This window comes from Caretta caretta, chromosome 5 (assembly GCF_965140235.1).
Source record: "Caretta caretta isolate rCarCar2 chromosome 5, rCarCar1.hap1, whole genome shotgun sequence".
NCBI classification, from domain to species: Eukaryota; Metazoa; Chordata; order Testudines; family Cheloniidae; genus Caretta; species Caretta caretta.
The window spans coordinates 13,924,946-13,947,740 of record NC_134210.1 but is presented as its reverse complement, the minus strand read 5'-3'; the positions used below and the strand labels follow the sequence as shown (position 1 = coordinate 13,947,740).

At 42.8% G+C, this 22,795-nt stretch overlaps 1 protein-coding gene across 6 annotated transcripts in view; it reads left to right on the top strand.

Moving 5' to 3' along the window:
* PIAS2 (protein inhibitor of activated STAT 2) overlaps positions 1-17,342 on the top strand; it is a 55,319-nt gene extending 37,977 nt beyond the window's left edge. For 2 of the 6 annotated variants that reach the window (XM_048850480.2, XM_048850479.2), the window contains 3 exons: positions 1,559-1,698; positions 3,804-3,841; positions 16,015-17,342. In XM_048850480.2, coding sequence (XP_048706437.1) covers positions 1,559-1,698; positions 3,804-3,841; positions 16,015-16,311 — 475 coding nt within the window. In that variant the 3' untranslated portion in view covers positions 16,312-17,342. Of the gene's footprint in view, positions 1-1,558; positions 1,699-3,803; positions 3,842-5,896; positions 7,974-16,014 lie in introns of those variants that run through there. The other 4 variants (XM_048850483.2, XM_048850484.2, XM_048850482.2 and 1 more) reach the window with 4 other exon arrangements.
* Positions 17,343-22,795: the final 5,453 nt, after the last annotated feature.

Here is a 22,795-nt window from a genome sequence, read left to right as displayed (position 1 = left end):
ATTCCTAACTTCCAGTGAAGTTCTTACCATTACCAACATTTCTTTCTCTTCTGGGTCCCTCCCATTTTTTACATCACTCAACTGCAGTCCCTGACTACAACTTCCCATCAGGGCTTTTCAGTTGGAGTACTTTGATGATTTAACTGGGAATTGGTCCTGCTTCGAGCAGAGGGTTGGACTAGATGACCTTCTGGGGTCCCTTCCAACCCTGATATTCTATGATTCTACTCTGGGGGCCTGAGAGACTTTCAGTTACTCATCTAAAGAAGGGGAGTATTTGTTAGGCTGACCATTATTAGAGCCGAGCATTGCTCCACCTACCCATTCCAGAGGGTCAACCTTCTGGCATTACTGACTGGTCACAATCAAATTTCCTACAACATTTGAGAGTCACAGCATAGTCACTCATGTCTTTCCTCAAGTAAATTCTTCACCCCATGCCCAAAACTTACTACTTTTCTCCCTTCTGCCACCTGATGAAATATTGAGCATGCCCTGTTCACACTGCAGCAACAGGTGTTTACTGCTCTTTTGCAAGTCTATAGTTGAAATTACTTTTTCATAGATTTCCAGTGGTGACCCTCTTTGAATTCCCATCACTTGTTGTGAGAGCAGCAGAGGAGTCAGACTTCTTCCCCTCTCAGTACTGATTGCAAATGTAAATAGTCCTAAATATCTTTAGGAAAGAATAGGTTTAATAGTAACCTCAGATGCCAGTGACTTCCTTTCATAGTGCTGCTGCTGCCACTTTTTGGCAAGATGGGTGCAACCAGCCATATGTTTATGTCCTATGTTGGTCTGAAGTATTCCTGTCTGTTTTCTGAGCACAAAAACATCAGCTCTACTTCTGTAGAATTAAGGTGTCTCTTAAGCCATATTTTCAGTGTCTAGAAATGTGTGCATTGTGGCATCTTTCGTGTGTAAGTTTCTATCACTGACTTGGGGTTACAAAAAGATCTTCTTCAAATATTTGAGGGGATAGTTGGCCCTGTGAGTTACTGAACTGTCTTGGACCTTTGGAGAGCTGAGTTTAACTCTTGCTTTAAGTTGTGAATGAAGATGAGTTTGGTCTTTTCATACCATACATTGGTAAGAGAGGACTGATAAATGCTGGACCAACTTTGTGGCACTAGAGATCAACATTGAGAAACATGGGCATAGCGATACGTGGGGAAGCTTAAACAAGTGCCAGCTTGGTCGTGGCTCCAGCTGGTTCTGTCAGTTCCTCACTTCCCCAGAGTACTTAATTCACTTACAAATATCCATTTATATTCCTGGATGATAGTGTTATAAATGACCTGAAGCCCTGTACTTTGTTTTAATGCCAACTTGCTCCTATGTCACAGCTGCTGTTGAGAGCCAAGATACGTTCATGTTATAATGAAGACTGTTATGAAAGAGGAGATTAGAGTGGAATACTGTGTAGTGAGTAGCCACACTATAGTTGTGTTGTAACATAGTGACCTTGTGAATGAGAATGCGCTGTGGTGCAGAATTTCTCTCCTCTTAACTAACAGCCAGATTGTTTGTTTGTAATTTCCCATGTTGTTTAAAACAGGGTTCTCATGTATCAGCCATCTACTGTAAGAGTGCCCAGTGTGACAACAGTTGATCCTGCTGCTATTCCTCCTTCGTTAACAGACTACTCAGTACCATTCCACCACTCACAGATATCCAGTATGTCATCAGACTTGCCAGGTAGGTGGTGGTGAATTTTTTTTTTTAAACCTATTCCAACACTCTGATAACTAATGAGGTATTGCCTTACTGAGCCAGATTACACTGAGTGCTGCACTGATGCTACATCTAAACAAGAACAGTGCAAGCAGGTCACAAGGGTGTCTTTCCACACTCAGATTCCAGGCGTATAGCTTCCAAAATGGTGATGTCAAAAACAATGCTCTAATGAGCACAAACTCGAGTTTGTGTGTTGGTAAATCAGCTAGAGGAGAAGCCTCACCATGATGGATTAGGTTTTGTTAGTGTGATCACCTGGCTGATGTGCTTTAAAAACACGAGACAGGAAGAGTAAGCATCTAAAGTTGTGACAGCTCACCTCAACCTTATCTTGCCTCTAGACAAGGAGAGAAACCTTTTACTTCTATCTAGCTGGTTGAGGTTTGTTCCTAGTGTTACTCTGTCTAGCCTAGGAAAAAGGTTAAGGTGTGAGCTACAATGTGTAAGCTCTGACCTCTGTTGCCTTTTTTTATCTAGACATACCCTAAATGCCCATGATGCATTCTTCAACACTGCTGCTAATAGCAATCAGAAGGTGGGAAATGGTGGTATTTTCTATCCTTGCTCTTTACAAGAATGCTGTTTGTGAGGATTCTTGGGATTCTTTCTACCTACACTAGTACACAGAGCCTTGGAAAATGGTTTCAGCCAACACCCACCCCTTTCCCTGACCTGTCCGTGTCCTCCCTGCTGCACTTGTGCCTTTTTTTTTCCTGTTCCAGCCCCCACCTGGATGATGGTATCGGGATAGATCTCCTCCTCTGTGTTTCACTGCGCTCTCTGGTTCTTTTATTGCTCCCTCCCTCCCAACATGCCTCCCTTAAGAAAACCCAGTGTCTTTCTGTAGAATACTCAGAAAAGCCTTCAGTTCACCTTTAGTTCTCTCCTTAAGGTTAAAGTGAATTAAAGTTCTAGAATTTCACAATGAGTTGTGGATCCCTTATGGGCGCTGTAGAGAAATCTCCTGAAACAAATCTCCCATCCATCTTTCTCAGTGGGTGGGGGGAGAGACAGCCTGCTGGTGAGGGAACACCATTGCCTAGATCCAGTTGGAGGTGAGGGCTGGCTGGCAAGGGAGGGAGTAGGAGGTGAGTTCTACAGTAGCCCATTCCATTCTCTATTCTTTTGTCTTTCTTTCTGTCAATATGGGGAAGGCAAGGCCAGGATTTTCAAAAATACAAGACTAAAGTCTCTCTAGCATTGGTAGGCTTCTGTTTTTGAAAGTTCTACCCTAAATGCTTAAGCACTGAAGGTGTATAGGATGGAAGAAATTCAGTCACTGCCCCTTGAAGCTTGTAGTTTGAACTGCTTCTGCATTCCTAATGTTTCCAGACAGCTTTAACACCATAGGGATGATGTTAGAAGTGTTTCCTTGCTGGCTGCCGTTGGATGGAGGAGAGGCCTGCTGTTTGGTGGTGGACTTACTTCTCTACAGCATGCTTAATATTATGACTCACTTTATGTCCAATTGATAAGTTATGGTCACACAGTGAATCTTGCGCTATGCTAAACTTGCATACACTTGCAATATCTCCAATTAGCTACCTCCTCATCTATGCAACTATGTTAAAATCACCCCAGTATATCCAGTGCCTTGCATAATGACAGGTTTCAGAGTAGCAGCTGTTGAGAGTCAAAAAGAAAAGGAGGACTTGTGGCACCTTCGAGACTAACAAATTTATTTGAGCATAAGCTTTTGTGAGCTACAGCTCACTTCATGAGATGGAATCCACTGAATGCATCCGATGAAGTGAGCTGTAGCTCACGAAAGCACATGCTCAGATAAATTTGTTAGTCTCTAAAGTGCCACAAGTACTCCTTTTCTTTTTCCAGTATATCCAGTGAATCACCATCGTCGCTGTACCTTCATGTAGGGGAAAAAACCCACTTATAACTAGACAACTTTATTTTTCCTGGCTCTTGATAATTTGAGACGGGTGTTATCACATGTCCTTCACTAAGTACTCTATAGCTAACACTAAGCAATTTAACTATGATAAAACGTTTCTTAAAGCTGTACAACTCTTGATAACAGAGGAGACAACATTAATCTCTTATCTTTTTAGGTTTGGATTTTCTTTCACTAATCCCAGTTGATCCACAGGTATGTTTCCTGGCTGCACTGATGGCCTTTAATTTTTTAATGTTTTGTTTTTCATGGTTATACACTTCAGAAAAATGAATTGCAAACTATCCGGACTAGTCGGGTCCTCCTCTTAGTCTGATTAGTGGTCCGATTAGTCAGGAATCCTTCTTAAACAGTGGCTAGTACCAAACTTTGAGAGGAAGGCACAAAGCATCCCATGATAGACCAGTATAGAATCCCTTTTCAATAAGGGAAGACTCCCTCTCTCCCCTCCCCCCAAATCCTCAGGTAGGTAGGTAGCTAGTGTCCTTTTCCCAGAAACATGAAAGTTTCTGTCCCTTTGTAATGTAACTGACTCTAGGTCGGGTATCAGACGTATTACAATCCAGTCCCCTGCATAGGCAGGAGGCTATATCAGATATTAAATGGATACTACACTTGATCTTGATCTTAATTAAATGGCCAAGACAAGAGTAGGATTTGAGACAGATTCTGATCCTCTCCTGAGCTTTCAGGACAACTGTCATCTGTCCAATCCTTGGAGAAAAAGGAAGTACTTAATGTTGCGGTGTCCGATAGTACTTTGTGTCAGATGGGCAGGGGCATGCACAGGAATTTAAATGTGAACACTTTTGGAGGGACACTAAACACACACAAATGACAGGTTTGAGTGGACCCCCGCCCCCGTTTCTCGCAATGCCCAGCAGCATCTCCCCCTGCAGCCTGGGCAAGGAGGAAGCAGCAGGGCACCTGGTCACAGGCTCCTCCTCCCCCGTCGTTTCTCTCCCCCCTCTCCCCCCCACTCCTACAGCTGCAACCTGCTGCTGCTTCTGTGCTCCTGGAGTCCCAGTGCTGCTGCCTGCTTTGCAGACACAGCTGAGGTGAGTCAGGGGCTGGAGGCAGAGGCAACATGGACTCCCAGTAGCTGGGAAGGAGAAGCAGCAGGCTGCAGCTGTAGGGATGGGGGCAGGAGGAGCTCAGCCAGCAGCCCTGCCACTTTCTCCTGGCCCAAGGCTGCAGAAACACACATGGGGGGGCTCTTGCCCTCCTTTTTGCATGTCCCTGCAGATGGGCCCTATAGCAGGGGACTCAGTTGGGGATCCAAAGGCTGCCAAGCTGGGATTGATAGAGGCTGTACACACAGGATATAGATTGAATATATTGCTGTAAATCAACTTCTCCAGCCAATTCAGACATTACAGTCTGATTCCAAACACTTGCTGTGACCTGAGGTCCCAGGGTGGGATGGTTTTGAAGACACCACAACAGTATGAATCCATTTAAAAACTAGTATAGTACGTTTTTAGAGTGCATCAAGTAGGTAAAGACTGAAGATGTTCTGATCCCTTTTGGGTATGAACTCGTTCAAACCTGCTAGAGATTAGTAGTGCCTTAAACATTCCTCCCTGTATTCAACCATAATAATGCTAGTTTAAAAGGAGGTTCTGCCAATTCAGGAAACCTGTTTCGAATTTGCATGAGTTTAGTTTACAAAAAAAAAATCCGACTATTACAGCCCATTTGTCATTGGTAAAATGTTCTTAGAGTCAAGTATCTCTTCCTGTTAAGTGGCTGCACTTCAGTGGCGTGGATGAACTGATTCTTGTAGACACACAATTTGCAAAGCACTCTTGTGTCATTCAGGATTAAAAGTGCTATGTAAATATAAGGTGATTACACAAATGACAGGAGACCCTCTTATACTTGCACATCTGCAAATTATGAGGTAAATTTTCCACTGAGATGTCAAAGCAACACAAGACCTTGCCACAGCTCCGTACTAAGATTTCATAGTATGCCAGTAAATGTTCTGTAGCATATGTATTAGAAGTAGTGAAGTGTTGTTATAACTAACTTAGCCTTCTCAAATAAATGAGCAGAATATATTTTGATGCATTCTTTGCTTGCTGTGTTCTTGCTTGCTGGTTTGTAAAAGTCTGGTTCTTATTATGCATGTATTAGCAAGTTTCTGTTGTAGTTAACTAACTTGTTGTAGGGAAGATGCATCCTCAGAGCTTATTTTCCCTTGTGCAGTTAAGTCTCTTCCTTATCGGCATCATTGTTTGTTTCAAGCAGTACTGTCCTCCTATGTTTTTGGATAGTCTCACTTCAACCTTAACAAGCAGCACCCCTGGCAATATCATCACATCTACCAGCCACCAGGAGAGCAGCACTCACGTTAGTTCTTCAAGCAGGAGTGAGACAGGAGTCATAACCAGCAGTGGGAGCAGCATTCCTGACATCATCTCATTGGACTGAAACGCTGGCAGCAAAAAACTCTAGGAGTAATTGCACAGAGCTGCTCGTCATGACTAGAGAAGGAACTGCAGTGTCTTGGAAGCTATTTTGATATTTATTAAAGAGACAGATTGATTCTGTTGCCTTCTGAAACTCGAGTAAAACTACATCTACAGTAGGAACAGATATGATTAGAACTCTCTCCCCCCCTTCCCCCCACGGTCATAAAATATTTGGAGTAAAAAAGATCGTCAGAACAAATGTACTGTTTGGCTTGTTCTGGGGAAACTGACTTTGTTTTGTTGTTGGATGGATTCCTACACAGCAATAATGTAAAATACAACTTTTTTTTAAATAAAGAAGGCACTTAACCACTCTAGAATGAAAACAGCATATGTTTATCCTGGATACAAGAGAGAGGTGCAGAAGTCTGCATTGCTGAATTCTTTCACTGCAGCCTGTAATAAACTTCATTTAGAATAATGAAGGTTTGTGAAATAGCCATGATTTGTGCTATATTTGTTTGTTCCTTACATCCTTCTTTCCCCTTCTTCCCCCTTCCATGGGGGGGAAAAATCCTGTAAATTGGTTCCGGACTGTGTTATTTACTTATGAATGCAAATTCCTAAAGTGTTCTTCCTTGTGTATTTTGGAGAAAAACTATGCAAACCCTTCATCATACAGATGTTAATGTGTGCTTTCAATTCACAAACAAACTGCTATGCAGAACCTGGCTTTGGTCCTTTAACTTCTGGCCAGGCCTCTTCTATAAGGTGGAAAGTAAAAAAACAAACAAAAAAACCCTGTTCAGACGATGAAATCCTTTTTCTTCCTTCATGTAATTGCCTACCCATACTAGTTCATAAAACTAAACTGTGTCCTTCAGTGCAGCTGTTGGAATCACGAAGTAGTTACTTATCTGTCTAGTCTGTCTTTGGTCCAGTGCAGGATTGTTCTCTGTGCATATTTGCCAAAGCTTTGTCTAGTTAAGCTTTAAATGATTCAAACGGCTTCACTCGCCTTTTTGGCTACTGCACAGTTTGACACTACGTTTGGGAAACTTTCTTTACTCTTTCAGCCCATTACTCCTTGTTAAACTTCATGGTAGACTAGAGGGTTTCTTTGTTGTGATAATCGTCAAACAGGTGTAGACACTGTCCCTGCCTAGCCAAAATATACATATAGGGCCAAATCATGCAAGGTTTCTTAACAGTCCTATTGTGTATAGTGTCTAGAAGGGTTTGCTGATCAGGACTATAATTAATCTTTCCTCCTAATCCCTCCCTTTAATATTTTTGATCTTTGCCTTCCTCTTCCCTGATATTTTCTTTGGTGGTACCCAGAATTTTACACAGTATTCTATGGATGTTCTCAGTGCTGCATGTTGGAAGGGGTTACAGACCAGGAAAGTGGTAAGGAAATGCTTTGCTTTAGAGCTGGAATCTTGGTATTGTCTGTATATCTTGACATTGCAACTTCTCCAAGTATAGTGTTTCTATTGACTATATTTAAAATTCTTCCCCTAACAACTCATTCTCATTCTTTCCTGTCTCTTCCCTAATATATTTTATTTATTTTTGATACTAATGAGGAAGTGTTGCATTTAGTTCAGTGTGCTTTATGCCTTCCGAAAGCCATACTCATGGCACTTGTTACCATAGTATTTGAACTAAGTGTAAATACAGGAGATGTTAAAACAGGGCTGATTTCAGATCCCTTTGTCATCCTCCACTCCCACCCCAAATTATCGGCATTCCTGTTACTTGTAGCTTTTTTGTATGCTCTTTCAGCCAGTCTTCAGTTCATCCCCTACTCTTTTCCCTTTGTCTACTTACTAACTTTGTACCTATTAAATGAGCAAGTTTTTTCTGGCATGATTTGTTAATAAAGCCAAGCTGCTTATTATTTCTAATTTTCTTTAGGTGATTAGTGTTTTTCTCTATACTAATTGCATATTTGAAGTAAAAATAGCATAGTCCTGCTAATGTTGAGACACTAAAGATAAACAATATTTTTAAAAGTTATCTTGTACTAAGAACATCTGGTACTTTGCAGATGCTGGCATGGATCAGTATTTGTCACACACACTCAGTGCCTGGGCAGCTAACGATCCAACCAGCAGACTAAATTCAGTGTTGAATCCTGGTTATGTGCCACCTGAGGCATGTTGTGCATACGACAGCTGGAGTAGAAGTCAGTGACCAAGACTGGTATTCTGATACACTGGATCATAAACTAACATGTGAAGCACTGAATTGCAATATGCAATTCTATAATTTCCTAGTCTGTTGTATCTGCTCAATTAGAAAAAAAGATTTCCTTTTCTCAGAGCAGCAGATAACTGAGGAAACATACTTACGAATTGCCCAGGATCAGCTTTGTTCAGTGCTCCCTTCCATTTGAGCAGGGTGGAAGGGTATGCACAGTGTACCTGTGCCTCGTCTGCTTGCTTGGAACATCCATACTGCAGCAGTGAAATGAAGTGACAAGCTGTCCCTTCACAATTTGAGAACTTTATGCAGAAGGTTTTGCCAGTGATGCCTGCAGTTCTACAGCAACTAGTATAGTCTGTTTTTCACTTCTCAGATGGAAGTCTAGTGCATTGGTTTCAGTTGCCGGAAGCCAAAGTTGTGTGGTATAACTACCTTAGTCCTAGTCCAAAAAGAAATTTCTGGTTTGACCTGTATAGTTGCGTGAAGATTATTTACAGTATGTAAAACTGGATGGAGAGCCAAAAGCCCACAACAACCCTTTGACCTGGACTGGATTTTAAGAACTGGCTGTGCAGCAATGAGAAATGGACTTCACCAGCGCATAGCCACAGGACAGATTGTGCCACTTCTCCAGGAGTCCCAGCACCAAACATACCCAAGAGGCAAAAGGTGGCTTTAAGCCACACTTTTTCCCTCTGCCCAATGCTTGGTTGGCAGGAAACCTGCTGTGGGCCGAGTGTAAATTAGAGCTACCATGGGGATATACTAGTATACAAGGGGCTCCAGAGGGCTGCTCTGCAACCAGGGACAAGAAAAAATGACTCACCTGACAAACCCACTCCAACTTAGCGCAGCAGGTAACGGTGGGCTGCGTCATGGGTGCATGATGGCCAATGTATCCTGACAGACAGAGCTCCCTACAGAGGCTGTAGTAGAAGGGATAATCCCTCTCAGCTTTCATGCTTTGATCAGTGCTCAGTTTCTCAACAGTACATTCTTTGTGAGAGACTCAGTAATGGAATTTATAACAGAATTGAAGTATTTCCTTGGCACCACTAGTTGGTATGTAGCAAACACTTCATTAGTATAAATCAGGTGCAGGGGGAGAGGAGCTATTCAGCCATATAACAATGATCATTATGTTAAGTAATTGGGGCAAATGCAGTCTCCACTTTCAAACACCGCTCTTCTCGGAGAAGTTTACAAGCACTGAGAGGAAGTCAAGTTTGAGCTGTGTGTGTGACTTTTAGCTTGACAAATGTAATTCAGTTTCGTCCATCGCTGTTTTCGTCGGTTGCAAACTGGCAATTGTAGAATGAGATGAGTTATCGCAGCAGTTTTTCAAAGTTGGGCTTCTTTTGTTTTAAAAACTGGCAAAACTTTTTGATGGAAGTCCTATGCAAGGTTTACCTTCAATTAATAGGAAAGCATAGTTCTAAATATCAGGCCCAACAGTACAGTGAGAGCCATAAATGCAATTGAAAGACTTCCATGGACAAATTATAGCTGGCTACAGTTCTAATACTATACAGATGTACATATAGCAGCTACTAGCTAAGATATTTGTGGATGGTTCCTAACAGACTGCTTTGATATGTCAGCCATACCAACCCTTCTGCTAGAAAGTTTATACTGAATATTTTGAGTACTCTAGGGAACGCAGTTTGCAGTGTTGGAGAACATGCTGAATTGGGCAGCATAGGGTACCCTTATTGCACCTATGCAATAGGGGGAACATTTAAGGCTTTGTACTTCAGCATGTTCCTTGCTTCATAGCAAGATTGATATATATTGAGGGTTTTTTTAGTGTAATAAAATGTAAGCACTTCCATTTAGCTTCCACTGTAAAAGAACCTTTTTTTTTTTTGCTTGGAGTGTAACTTAATTGAACTGAACAGAGCCAGATACTGTTCAGCTGCTAGAGGAAAGTAGTTTCTACCACTTTAAAAAAAAAAATCCCTACATTATTACATACTCTGAGGGGTAGAGAAAATAGTGGTAGATAAAAGCAAAACTAGCCTCACCCCCACAAACTGATGATGGCTATTATTTGGAGCAGCTCGGGTGAAGGCTTTCCCAAACACCTTTTTAGTTAACATTATTAAATTCTTTCAGAAACTGGAACAGGCTAGTAAGAAATTGGGGGCTGTTTTTTCTAATTGTCTACTTCAGTTTCCCTAATACCAAAATAGATAATCTAAGTTCATTCAAAACTTTAATCTTGTGTTAAAAGGCTTGGTTTCTAAGATCACTTTCACTATATTATCAAGAACATGTACGTTTTCAAAGGGGTAAGTGAAATAGATTATTAGCTTTAAGGGGACTAAGAAGAAAAACTTAAATTTAGTTAAGAATTCCTGCATAATTCTATAGTAAAGCAGCTGCCTCCACTGTTTTCTACATCAGGACAGTTCTGAAACAGACTACGTGTTAATGGAAATAATCTCTTTTGTGAAAGTTGTAGGTAACTACTGAGTGGCCTGCTTACAAAAATAACTAGTCAGTCAACATAACTTTTTTTTTTCAGGTTTTTTTTTGGGGGGGGGGGAATGAACATGATATAATTGCAATATGCTGGATTGTTTGTATTCAATGTGATATTCTCAAAGCTTACTACTTCCTTCCTGGTTTTGAGGAAATGTAACAAGGTGAAACTGGGCATTGTAACATGATAAACAGAGAAGGTGGTTACAACTTATCTAAGAAGTTGTCTAGAGGTGGAATACCCTCCTTCAAGCCTTTGCGCTTGCGTATTTCAGCCACAACTTGCCAAAGACTAATAGTTGTATCATAAGGATCTCCAGGCAAAATTTGCCAATGATCAAAGATACGTTGTGGAAAAGCTTGACCACCAGTGCTGGACCTCAAGTCAGCAGTGAAACCTGGGGGGGAGGAAAGCAAAGTCAGCCAGTCATACCTGCTGTGTCTAGGCAGAGTTGGAAGCTCTACTGTGGATTGAATAGTTTTTTGCTAGAATGGCACAGTGGAGTGAGATTCTTGAGGTGCGTTTGGCTCTAGAGCAGAATACCCAGAGAGACAAAACATTGAACTCCAGTTCCGGTACAAGAGAGAGCCTCTCCTTTCTAAGTGTGTAAACACGGAGAAGCTAAGCTCAACTTGGGCAAGAGCATGATTAGAAAGCATGTTAAACCATTACAATAGCCAGTGTTGTATTGTAACCCCCTCATTGTCCACTGTTTAATTCTTAGAACATCAGTGACAATCACACAAGGCACCTAGTTACTTCACACAGGAGTCTGGCACCTCTAATCCTTCCTTCACACCTACCGCTTGTGCTCCTGCTGCAATCGGTTGCTCTGTGCTGGTTTCTTAGTGGAAAGCAACAGCCATGAAATCAGAAAAAAGGTTAGGGGATAGGGTGGAGCAGTCCTAGCTCGACCCTTCCTTTCCAACAGCTAGGAAGTCTTGTGTGGTACAGTGCTGTACATGTGCTGTCCCAATTACAACCTCTGGGAAACTGACCACCCTGAAGTTTACCATTTTGTTTTTTTCCAGGTTTCTAACTGAGCTCATTAACCTCTTGTTTACTTTTCACCTAACTGTAATTACAAGTGAACAACTAGTAACTGTATTGCAATGGTTAACTTCCTGGTGGAATCTCAGCCTCGACTTAGGCACCCATATTCATTGTACGATGCACAGGGGAGACCTAAGCACCGCAGAAGCTAGCAAGCTGAATGGGGAGCTGCCTAAATTAGCCATGAGTGAAATGCCAAGAAGAGGAGGTGGATGGGGAGAAGAGAACCCCTCCATTACATGCAGGGTACTCACCTGGGCTGAGGGCAAGTCAGGTTCAATCCCTGCTGGGGACTTGAACCTTACTCCCTCATCACAGGTGAGAGTACACTGACTCCTGGGTTATTGTGCATTCTGGACATACACACCTGTCTCATGGATCGGGGCTAACCCCACAGGTGTGCTCTGAGAGTGCCTATACCATCAGGCCCTAGGGGGAGACAGGTGAAGAACACGAGCCTGAAAAACTGCAGGGTTTCAGCAAGAGCTGTGGTCCAGTGTCAGGACTGCTGCTGGCTTTTATACATGCCCATCAGCAGAAGCGCAGCTGGCAGCTGAATGGCAGACACACCTAAATGATGGACTTAAGTACCTTTGTGGATCTTGCCCTTTCTCCTAGATGAGTGAGTCACATGCATCAGAACTACTTTGGATGTAAGTATACTTATTAAAGAAGGATGACTGACTTATTTCACCTTTCCCTCTTCACCAAACAACGACTGCCTCCTTTTTTCTTTTCCAGCTGCAGCAATTCAGCCATGTGACTAGCTCCTTCCCAACTGCGATATCAGTACTCCTGGGAATGCAACTTAGTATGAGCTGTACGGAAAATATCAGTTTTTGGAACAGCTTCAGTTCCTCAGCTGAGAATGACAAGCCTTACCTATACCAAGGAAATCTAGGAGCAACTGTTTCAGCATTTGGGTTTCTACAAGATGCTCAAGGTGCAGAATAATGTGCAACCTCCACAATGTATCCTATCATTAGAAAAAGTTCAAACTTCTGATTGCAAATAGCACCTTCCAAATAGGAAACAAAGAAACCCATGTACTGTCTGTCTGAATCTCGAGACACAAACAATAGTTCTGATGTGTTAATTGTCTCCTTACAATGTTAACTCTGAAATCTAAAGATGATCCTTTAAATACTCATTTCATATTGATAATTTCAGCAGAACTATCCAGTTAATGTGCTGCTCACACTATGTCAAAAGCCCATCTGTTATCTTGTTCCCCTGCCCCACAGCTGGCAAAGCCTCCAGCTTCACTACTAAACACATCCCCACTGCGAAAGGGCAGTTTCAGTTTATATATATTTAAAAAAAAAAAAAGCACACTGAAAATTGACAAGATATGGGCAGTGAAAGGAAAGGGATATAATATCAAGTTAATCAGTAAGGCTATGTAGATTGGGTTATTGGTTTAAAACATCAGGCTACCTCCTCGGCTGTGGTAAGCTGGTATAGCTCTGTGTTACACCAGTTTGCTAGAGCATAAGATCCTGCTTTTAATAAATATCTTTAGTGACAGAAGTAGGGTCCTGGTCACCCTGGAATGTTCTCAGCTGGGACGAGTAAGTTGCATGTGTCCGCACAGGGTGCCAAGAAGACATTAAAGCTCAGCGGAGAAGGCTGCCTGTCAGCACAATGAGTTGAAGATGCAAAAAATACCAGGAACGAAGTCAGATGTACGAATTCCCATTTCATTAACTCCCAGCCACGTTGTTGGAAGCCCTCCCCCACCATCCAGACATACTTAAGGAAGGTACAAGGAGTTGTCTAAAGACAATATGGCCTCCTTACCAAAAGACTCATTTACAGGTAGATAAGCCTTGACCACAAACATCGGGGTTCCTGCCATTTGGAATTTGTCAAAGACATGGCCCCATTTCCTGTTCAGCACACCATAGATACCTCCAACCACTTGTTCGGGGCACTATGAAGAAAAATGTTACTAAGTTACATACAAATAGCAGTGGCTTGGTCATTGAACATAGCAGCACTATGTTCTTAGCACTTAGCACCAGACAATCCCTTTGGATTCTTCTCCCACCCTGGAACCACATCTATGTGTGCCTGCCTCCCTTCTCCAAGGCGTTTCCTCACCAACCTCTGCACCAGTCTCGGGTTGTACAATCCCCAGCGTGTCATTTGTGTCTGCAATAGACCACACTGCAGCATATGTTTGTGCAGCGCTGTCCAAAGGTTGTGTGTTCAGTAAAGAACTTGTGCTCACTTTTTGCCCCAGAATAATAATTCTCTACGTCTTTTAGTGAAAGGGCAGATCAGTGATAGGCAGGGCTCCCATCATTTGTCTAAAACTAAATGCACACTAAGGTAAATATGTAAATGGAATTATTTAAAAGAATGCTTGACACACACTGATAACGCTATGTTAAAACAGTCAAGGCACTACTCCAGGTGCTAAAAAGAACGGCTTTGCAGCAGTAGCCACAGCAAGCAGATCCAATTGTTCATTGCAATGCCCTCACTTGGCTGGGGGGACTGTGGGAAAGTGATGTGATTCAAGCAACTCTGCTGTTAGAGTGTTTTCTGGTAGGGGATTTTTACCACTACACATTTCTAAATTATGGCAGGCATTGAACTTGAGGGTTCTTTTTTTTTAAAAAAAGGCAAACCAGTATGTGTTTTGCTGTAGAAAGTAATACATACTTTTAGTACAAATAGAAATTTCCTGAGGTCTTGCATTTACCAAACAAAGTAATTTGAACTCTTCCTCTCCCCAAAACAAAACAAGAGAAGTGAGTGTTAGGCTTGGTCTACACTACAGAGTTAGGTCGACATAAGGCAGCTTATGTCAACCTAACTATGTCAGTGTCTACGCTATAGCCTTGCTCCCACCCATGTATGTGCCCTACTATACCGACATAACTCCATCTCCACAAGAGGTGTAGTGTTTAGCGTCTATGTAGACACTGTGTTCCTTACGTCGGAGTTGTGAAATGGATAAGAAAGCCGGCTGCCAGCTGGGCTGCCACCCAGGCTCCCAGCTTGGGCTGCTGCCTGCCCCTCTTCAGTTGGTGGAAGTGCTCCTGGTGGCTATATAGGTTGATTTAAGATCATAGTGTAGACACAGAGTAGGTCAAAACTCTAGAAAAACTACTGTTTAAGTATACAGAGACATATTTAGAAATAGAGCTGCTTATACTGAGTGGCACTGGCAGTTCATGAAGAACAGTGTGATTTAACCCAATGCATGTAGCTCTCACTGCTCAAACTCTACCCTGTTCCAGGCACACACAGCTCCAACTCTACCATCCTCAGAAAACAGGACCAACTTCCTAAAAAACCCCAAAACCATAGCAAGTGCAACTTTCTTAACAGTACTTGTACAATTACATTCCTTTCATGTCTCCTCTAGCTCACCCTCTTACATACCTGGATCTCCACGAGATAGATGGGCTCCATAAGTCTGGGTTGTGCTGTAAGAGCAGAGGCATACAGGACACTTCTGACCGTGAGAAGAATTTGTGCACCACCACGGTGGACCGCATTGGCATGCAGAGTAACATGGATATCAAAACGAATGCCCCTCATGTTCTCCCCACACAACACACCCTGCAAGAGAGTCAATGACCTTTTACAGAATTGAAAGGAAAATGGTGGATTTGATACTGTCACTTTTTACTACTTTGAACGTTTTTACAGATATGGGAGTTCACGTGGAAATATATTTGACAGTGTGCTTACACTGACACCTTGACCTTCAAGTTAAGAGTCATGAACACTTCTTTTGGTACTGAGCAGGTATCCTGAAGGAATAGAAGAACTATTCATTGCAACATGGAAATGCAAGTTTTAAGAACACAGGCGTTTTCACAACAAAGCTGCACTTGGAATCAAAGTTCAACCACTCGCAGACTGCAAACTATTTAATATTTGGGTGGAGGAATTCCATGCATTTACAATCACTAGAAATCATTCATCTAAATAGAGTTTCAATTTTTTTTCTGTTCTTTGCTGAAACTGTTCATAGTTTTGTGTAATTTCCTAACAGTTCTAATAAATAAGTTGTCTTTTCCTAAAGGTTACATATATATTCCATCAGTAGCTAAAAAGGCGTTTGGATAACGTCAGAGATTTTTAATATCTAATAATATCCTGCATGTAAACTATTATTCATACTTAACTTCTTTTGTTGCCCATTGGAAGCCAGCAACAACACTGTCTTTGATTTCATTTAGGTACTGGACACCCCTGGTGATATCGACCAAGATATTTGGACCAGTTCCATCAGGTCCAAAGCACCAGATCTTACGAACTTCAGAAACATCCCACTCATATTTCTCTGCCAGGTAATGGGCACGCTGCTTCAGTTCTTGACGGGAACTGACTTCTCCTTTGTCTATGTCCTCTGCCAAGCCATCGGGGAAGGGCCGAGCTTTCATATACAGCCTGTTGTGTTTATTGGCAGATTTGGACAAGCACATCTGGCTCGATTCTTCACTGACTGTTTCACGATAAGATACAACTGGGTCTGATTTCTGCGAGGTAGCAAATAAATTCCAATAAGATTGTAATAGTGAACATCCAACATTTTACACTAAAATTACAAAAGGAACCTACTACGTCTTGTCATTCCCACATTTGTATTATTTACCCTTTTTATAACAAAGTTCTAAATCATTTCTTTGCCTTAGGTAGCAGGTTTTATTTTGTACTCCTGGGGGGAATTCTATGCCACTGCGCGCGCGCGCGCACACACACACACACACACAGAGTAATCATGTCCGGTGCAAATTCCCCCCACGCCCCCTAAAATACATTCTACCCAAGAAGTCCTGCAGTTCTGCCTTTCGACCACCAGAGGCTGCTGTGCTGCCAGAACACCTGGCTGACCTGCAGAAACGGCGTTCATCTGCCTGTGGAACCAGGTTCAGAGGCAGAGTGGGGCACATGGGGCTGTTGGGGTGTGTGTCACAGACTGAGGTTCAGAAGGGCTAGTGGGGTGGACAGACTGGGGTGCAGGCTCAGGAGCAAGTGGGGTGACAGCATTGAGCCAGGGGCTGAATGGGAGGTGGACTCCAGGACTACCTGGCGATAGGGACAGATGTGCCTGACTGAATGGGAGAGGCTCGAGGTCAGCTGGTGTCTGCATGGGGGAGGCTTCCCAACTCTCTAACAATCTCCTTCTCCCCAAAAAGAAACTGTTCCATACTTTTCCCACCCACACCCAACAGTCCTCCAGGATTCACTCCCAGGCTCCTTCCCTCTGCCTCAGCTCCTCTATTACCCCTGGCTTCCCCATGCCTTTGCACTGCTTCTGAGGGGTGCAGGAAATACTTTTCTGTATTGTAGTTTAAATGAATTACCCAAAGTTCTGTATTAATATGCCTAGTAAGGAATCTTTGTCAAAAAAAAAATTTCCTGAAACTTTTTTTTTGTCTGTATTGTTACAGACATACTTGCTAACAAGTATTTTGAAATAAATTATCAAAATAATTGAAACTGGTGTGATTATATTGTGTTATTTTGACAAATAAAATATGCAGAATTTTGCAGAATTTTAAAATATTGTGCACAGAATTTTTAATTTTTTGGCGCAGAACTCCCCCAGAAGTAATTTTGTTCAAGGTAGACTTTAAAGTCAGTTTCATTCACTAGTACAAGTGTTCCCTGACACAGACCACAGACTGCTAATTTCACTGAGACAATAAAATGCAGCTGAAGAACTGTGCTGTATTGACAAGTAGAATCATTATCTTCTGATTCCAAGATTTTCTGTGGAAAAAACCTCAGGACTTATAAATATGGAAATATCCTGTGAGAAGGAATCCTAGTAACAGAAATATTTTTCCATGGCCAAATAAGTTTTAGTGCAAATGAAGATGTCTGATATTTGGATGGTATTTTCAAAGAAGCCTAAGGAAGTTAGATGCCCAATTTGCATCAAATACCCTTTGAAAATCCCATCCTTAATGTGTAATCATCTTCTGTGCATTGCAGATATAGACACAAAAGAAGCCTTTTATACCTTGATTGGAATGCAAGCATGATCTTCTTCCAGATCTTTAAGGCAAATTTCTAAATGCAACTCATCAGCTCCAGCAATGATATGCTCACCCGACTCTTCAATAATACACTAGAACATGAAATACTAGTTGTGTAAGAGTAAAAAAATATTTTCTTAAATTAATTTAAATCAGAACATTCCACAGGCATTTTCTATTAGATTATTCTGTGACTTATTTTTTTCCAAAATTGCTTAGTAATAGCTGTTATTGTGGAGATTAACCAAATATCATTACATTTATGAAGTGCCTTTCATCCCAATGACTTAACAATGAATCACCTGACTCACCAGTGAAATGTTGCAGGTGGTCTAACATCATACAGCAAAACTACATAATAGCTTACAATAGGAAGTGAAGAGCGCTCCATAACATTGGAACTGTATATGGAATTCAGACAGGCAGAAACTGCCCACGCTGATTTAGCCAGACACTAAGCCCTAGTCTACACTACAGGGTTAGGTCGAATTTAGCTGCATTAGGTCGATTTAAAAATGACTGCGTCCACACAACGAACCCCGTTCCGTCGACCTAAAGGGTTCTTAAAATCGACTTTTGTACTCCTCCCCGATGAGGGGAGTAGTGCTAAAATCGACCTTGCTGGGTCAAGTTTGGGGTAGTGTGGATGCAAATCAACGGTATTGGCCTCTGGGAGTTATCCCAGAGTGCTCCATTGTGACCGCTCTGGACAGCACTTTGAACTCCGATGCAGTAGCCAGACACACAGGAAAAGCCCCGGGACCTTTTGAATTTCATTTCCTGTTTGCTCAGCGTGGCGAAGTCAGCAGCACAGGTGACCATGCAGTCCCCCCAGAATTGTAGAGCATAGAATGTTTCTACGCTCCTCCTATCATCTCCATCCCTGAGGTTATCACAGATTAGGAGGCAAAAAACCTGCACTCAGGATGACATGTTTTCCGAGCTCATGCAGTCCTCCCGCACTGATAGGGCGTAGCTTAATGCATGGAGGCATTCAGTGGCCGAGGCCAGGAAAGAATTAAGTGAGCACGAAGAGCGGAGGCAGGACGCGATGCTGAGGCTAATGGGGGAGCAAACAGACATGATGAAGCAAGAAAGCCAAAAAGAGCACAGATCCTCGCTGCATCCACTGTATAACTGCCTACCCTCCTCCCCATGTTCCATAGCCTCCTCACCCCGACACCCAAGAACGTGGAGTGGGAGGCTACGGGCACCCAGCCACTCCACTCCAGAGGATGGCCCAAGCAACAGAAGACTGTCATTCAAACAGTTCGATTTTTAGTATGGCTACAATAAGCAATGTGGCCTTGTCCTTCCCTCCTCCTCCACCCACCTGGGCTACCTTGTCCGTTATCTCATTTTTAAAAAATTAATAAGAATGCATGGTTTCAAAACAATAGTTACTTTATTTTGAAGGGGGGAGGGTGGTTGGCTTACAGGGAATTAAAATCAACAAAGGGGGCGAGTTTGCATCAAGGAGAAACACACACAACTGTCACAGCAAAGCCTGGCCAGTCATGAAACTGGTTTTCAAAGCCTCTCTGATGCGCAGCGCGCCTACCTGTGCTCTTCTAATCGGTGTCTGGCTGCTCAAAATCGGACGCCAGGCGGTTTGCTTCAACCTCCCACCCCGCCATAAACGTCCCCCCCCCTTACTCTCACAGATAGTATGGAGCACACAGCAAGCAGCAATAACAATGGGACTGTTGGTTGCGCTGAAGTCTGACCAACAACGCCAGCAAGCTTTTAAACATCCAAAGGCACATTCTACCATCATTCTGCACTTGCTCAGCCTATAGTTGAACTGCTCCTTACTACTGTCCAGGCTTAATGAGCCATGGGAGCAAGGGGTAGGCTGGGGTAGATGCAACCATGTGGTGCTGCTAACTGGGAGAGCAGCCTGGGGCAGAAGCTTGCAGGAGAACAGAAGAGGAGAGTTGCAGCGGAAGCGGTGGAGCCGTACACCATGCCCTGGAAGTTGCTAGGAACTGGGCAGGGAAGACGTTCCCAGAACCCTCGGCCAAGCTACATGTCCGAGGATGACTACCAGTCCTACTACACCGTCTGCTGCGGAGTTGCAGAAGAGCAGAGTTGCAGCGGAAGAAGTGGAGCCATACACCATGGATGAGGACAGCTAGCAGTCCTACTGCACCATCTGCTGCGAAGGCACCCAGGAGCTGCTGCTGTGTAGCAATCCCAGCTGCTGAAGGTGCTTCTGTGTCGAATGCTTGGAGGTTCTGTTAGGGCAAGGTACCTCGGCCAAGGCAAAAGAGCAAGAGCCCTGGAGCTGTTATATGTGTCAACCACAGAAGTGTTATGGGGTGTTACAACGTCGACCGGACTGGAATGTACGGCTGTAAGACTTCTTCACCAGCAACAAAGGACAGGAATACGATGCACCTAAAATCTAAAAAGGCCCGCACATTTCCCAGAGTCACTACCCTTGATAATAGAACATCAATGATTGCATTGGCTACTTGGATCACAGCAGCCCCCACAGTAGACTTGCCCACAACAGAAGTGGTGACGGTAAGCTGAGCAGGCTCCATGCTTGCCATGGTATGGCGTCTGCACGGGTAACCCAGAAAAAAAGGAGCGAAACGATTGTCTGCTGTTGCTTTCATGGAGGGAGGGGCGACTGACGACATGTACCCAAAACCACCCACGACAATGTTTTTGCCCCATCAGACATTGGGAGCTTAACCCAGAATTCCAATGGGCGGCGGAGACTGCGAGAACTGTGGGATAGCTACCCACAGTGCACCACTCCGTACGTCAATGCTAGCCACGGTAGTGAGGACGCACTCCGCCGACTTAACGCGCTTAGTGTGGACATATGCAATTGACTGTATAAAACCGAATTCTAAAAATCGACTTCTATAAAATCGACCTAATTTCGTAGTGTAGACATACCCTAAGACTAATAACATCCCCACACTTGGAAAATCTGTAATGACAAGTAGTCAGGATCTTGGTTTTACAATCTCATCTGAAAAGCAAATGCCAACATCATACTGGGACATAGTTTCAATGCTAAATCAGAGGGAAGAGTGCTGCCTAATGAATAACCAATACTACTCATTGCAAAACCTGGGTTTTCCTTAGAGACTTCCTATCCAATTTCTGACTAGGCCCATCCCTGCTTAGCTTGTTCAGTCTCATATGATTACAATGTAAGTGGTATGGCTGAAGGTTCTAAATGTCAGATTATGAAAGCTATCGTGAATAAGTATCTTTTTGAGTAAAGTCTAGTCTCTCAGGAGTACTTCACTGAAAACCAGCAACTCTAAAACTAACACTCACCTGAACCATGGGATCAGACTTGGCCAGACGCTTTAGACCTTCAACTAGTTTTGGTAGATCAGCAGGGTTTTTTGCTTCAACAGCAACACGTACAACAGGACTAACACTAAATTTCATCACTCGCATGTTGTGTGCATGCTCAAAGGTGGTAATTGTACCCGTCTTCACCAAAAACTGGTCAACACCAACTAGACCAACAATGTTGCCACAAGGTACCTTCTCAATGGGCTCAACATAACGACCCATCATCAAAATGGTTCTATAAAGACAGAGGTTGGGTAACAATCCTTATATATCTGTTGAAACTATGCCTTTTTTTATCTTAGGAAGTTTCTGTAACTGCCTTTTATTTGCCTGCATTCCCTCTGGTACTCATTTTGTTACGTAAGCCAAAAAAAAAAAATCATACAAATCTGGTATTTTCATTGACAAAAGTAAACAATGCTCCTTTTATTAGGTTCCCAAAAATAGGCTTTGCAAGCATCTTGACTTTTTTTTTTTTGCATGCATTCTTCAACAGAAGCAAACTATTTCCATCTACCTTTGAACAGATTTTAGGAAGAGATCTTCCTTTTTGCCAGGTGTATAGTTTGGTCCCATGATTCGAACTTTTTGTCCAGTGGAAACAATACCAGAGAAGACTCTTCCAAAGGCATAGAAACGTCCCTTATCAGATGTGGGGACCATTTTGGAGATATACATCATCAGAGGGCCCTTGGGATCACAGTTTTTGACACCTACAGTAAAACAATGCATTTCAATGAGTCTTCAAAAGCTGTTTAAAACTAGGCCTAACGCTTTACTGAGCATTTCCTTCCCCTTCCACTTTATAAGCCTTGTTTTTCATATGGTACCCATTATTGTGAATGCCTCCCATGCATTCGATGAAGTGAGCTGTAGCTCACGAAAGCTTACGCTCAAATAAATTTGTTAGTCTCTAAGGTGCACAAGTACTCCTTTTCATTTTGCGAATACAGACTAACACGGCTGCTACTCTGAAACCTCCCAAAATATGCCTAAAGTTATAATTAACAGCTCTTCTACTTTCCAGTCCAGAGGTCACAGGTCTGTGTTTGTGTGTGGCAGGTGTATAATGTGGTAGACTAGCTCAAAGGAGTGGGTTTTGGTTTCTGCTCTTTGGACACAGTGGTTTGTGGTCAACGTTATGTCTTCCAGGTGTGAGTTCCACAATTCGGCCAGTCATCAGTAAATCTCTGTCTCCTGCAAGCACAAGTTTTACTTTTCTGGTTGCAAGTTCCATTGCTCCAGTAGAACGCACGTGTTATGGAAAGCCAAGATCACAGAGTGAGGTGGTCCCTCATGTAACTTGGCCTACTTGGACGTAGATCTTGAAGAGGAGGGCAAAAACTTTGATTTTGACTCACCAGGAACCAAAGCAGCATACTGTGCACAGAAGTGACATGTTGCCAGTGGACTGTACAGAGGAGACTGCTTGACATTAGTGACCAACTGATTTTTTTTTTTAAGTGGTCACCTGTTTCAGACGTAGGTACAGAGAGTTTCAGAAATCAAGTCTGGAGGTCATGAATGCCTGTTCACTGTGGCTAAGTCCAGATCTGACAGGAGGCTGCGCTATCTTCTTGCCAAATCTAGATGGTTTTTGGATCCATATTTATTTGGGTTTCTAAAAGCAGTGAAATATCAGGTGGAC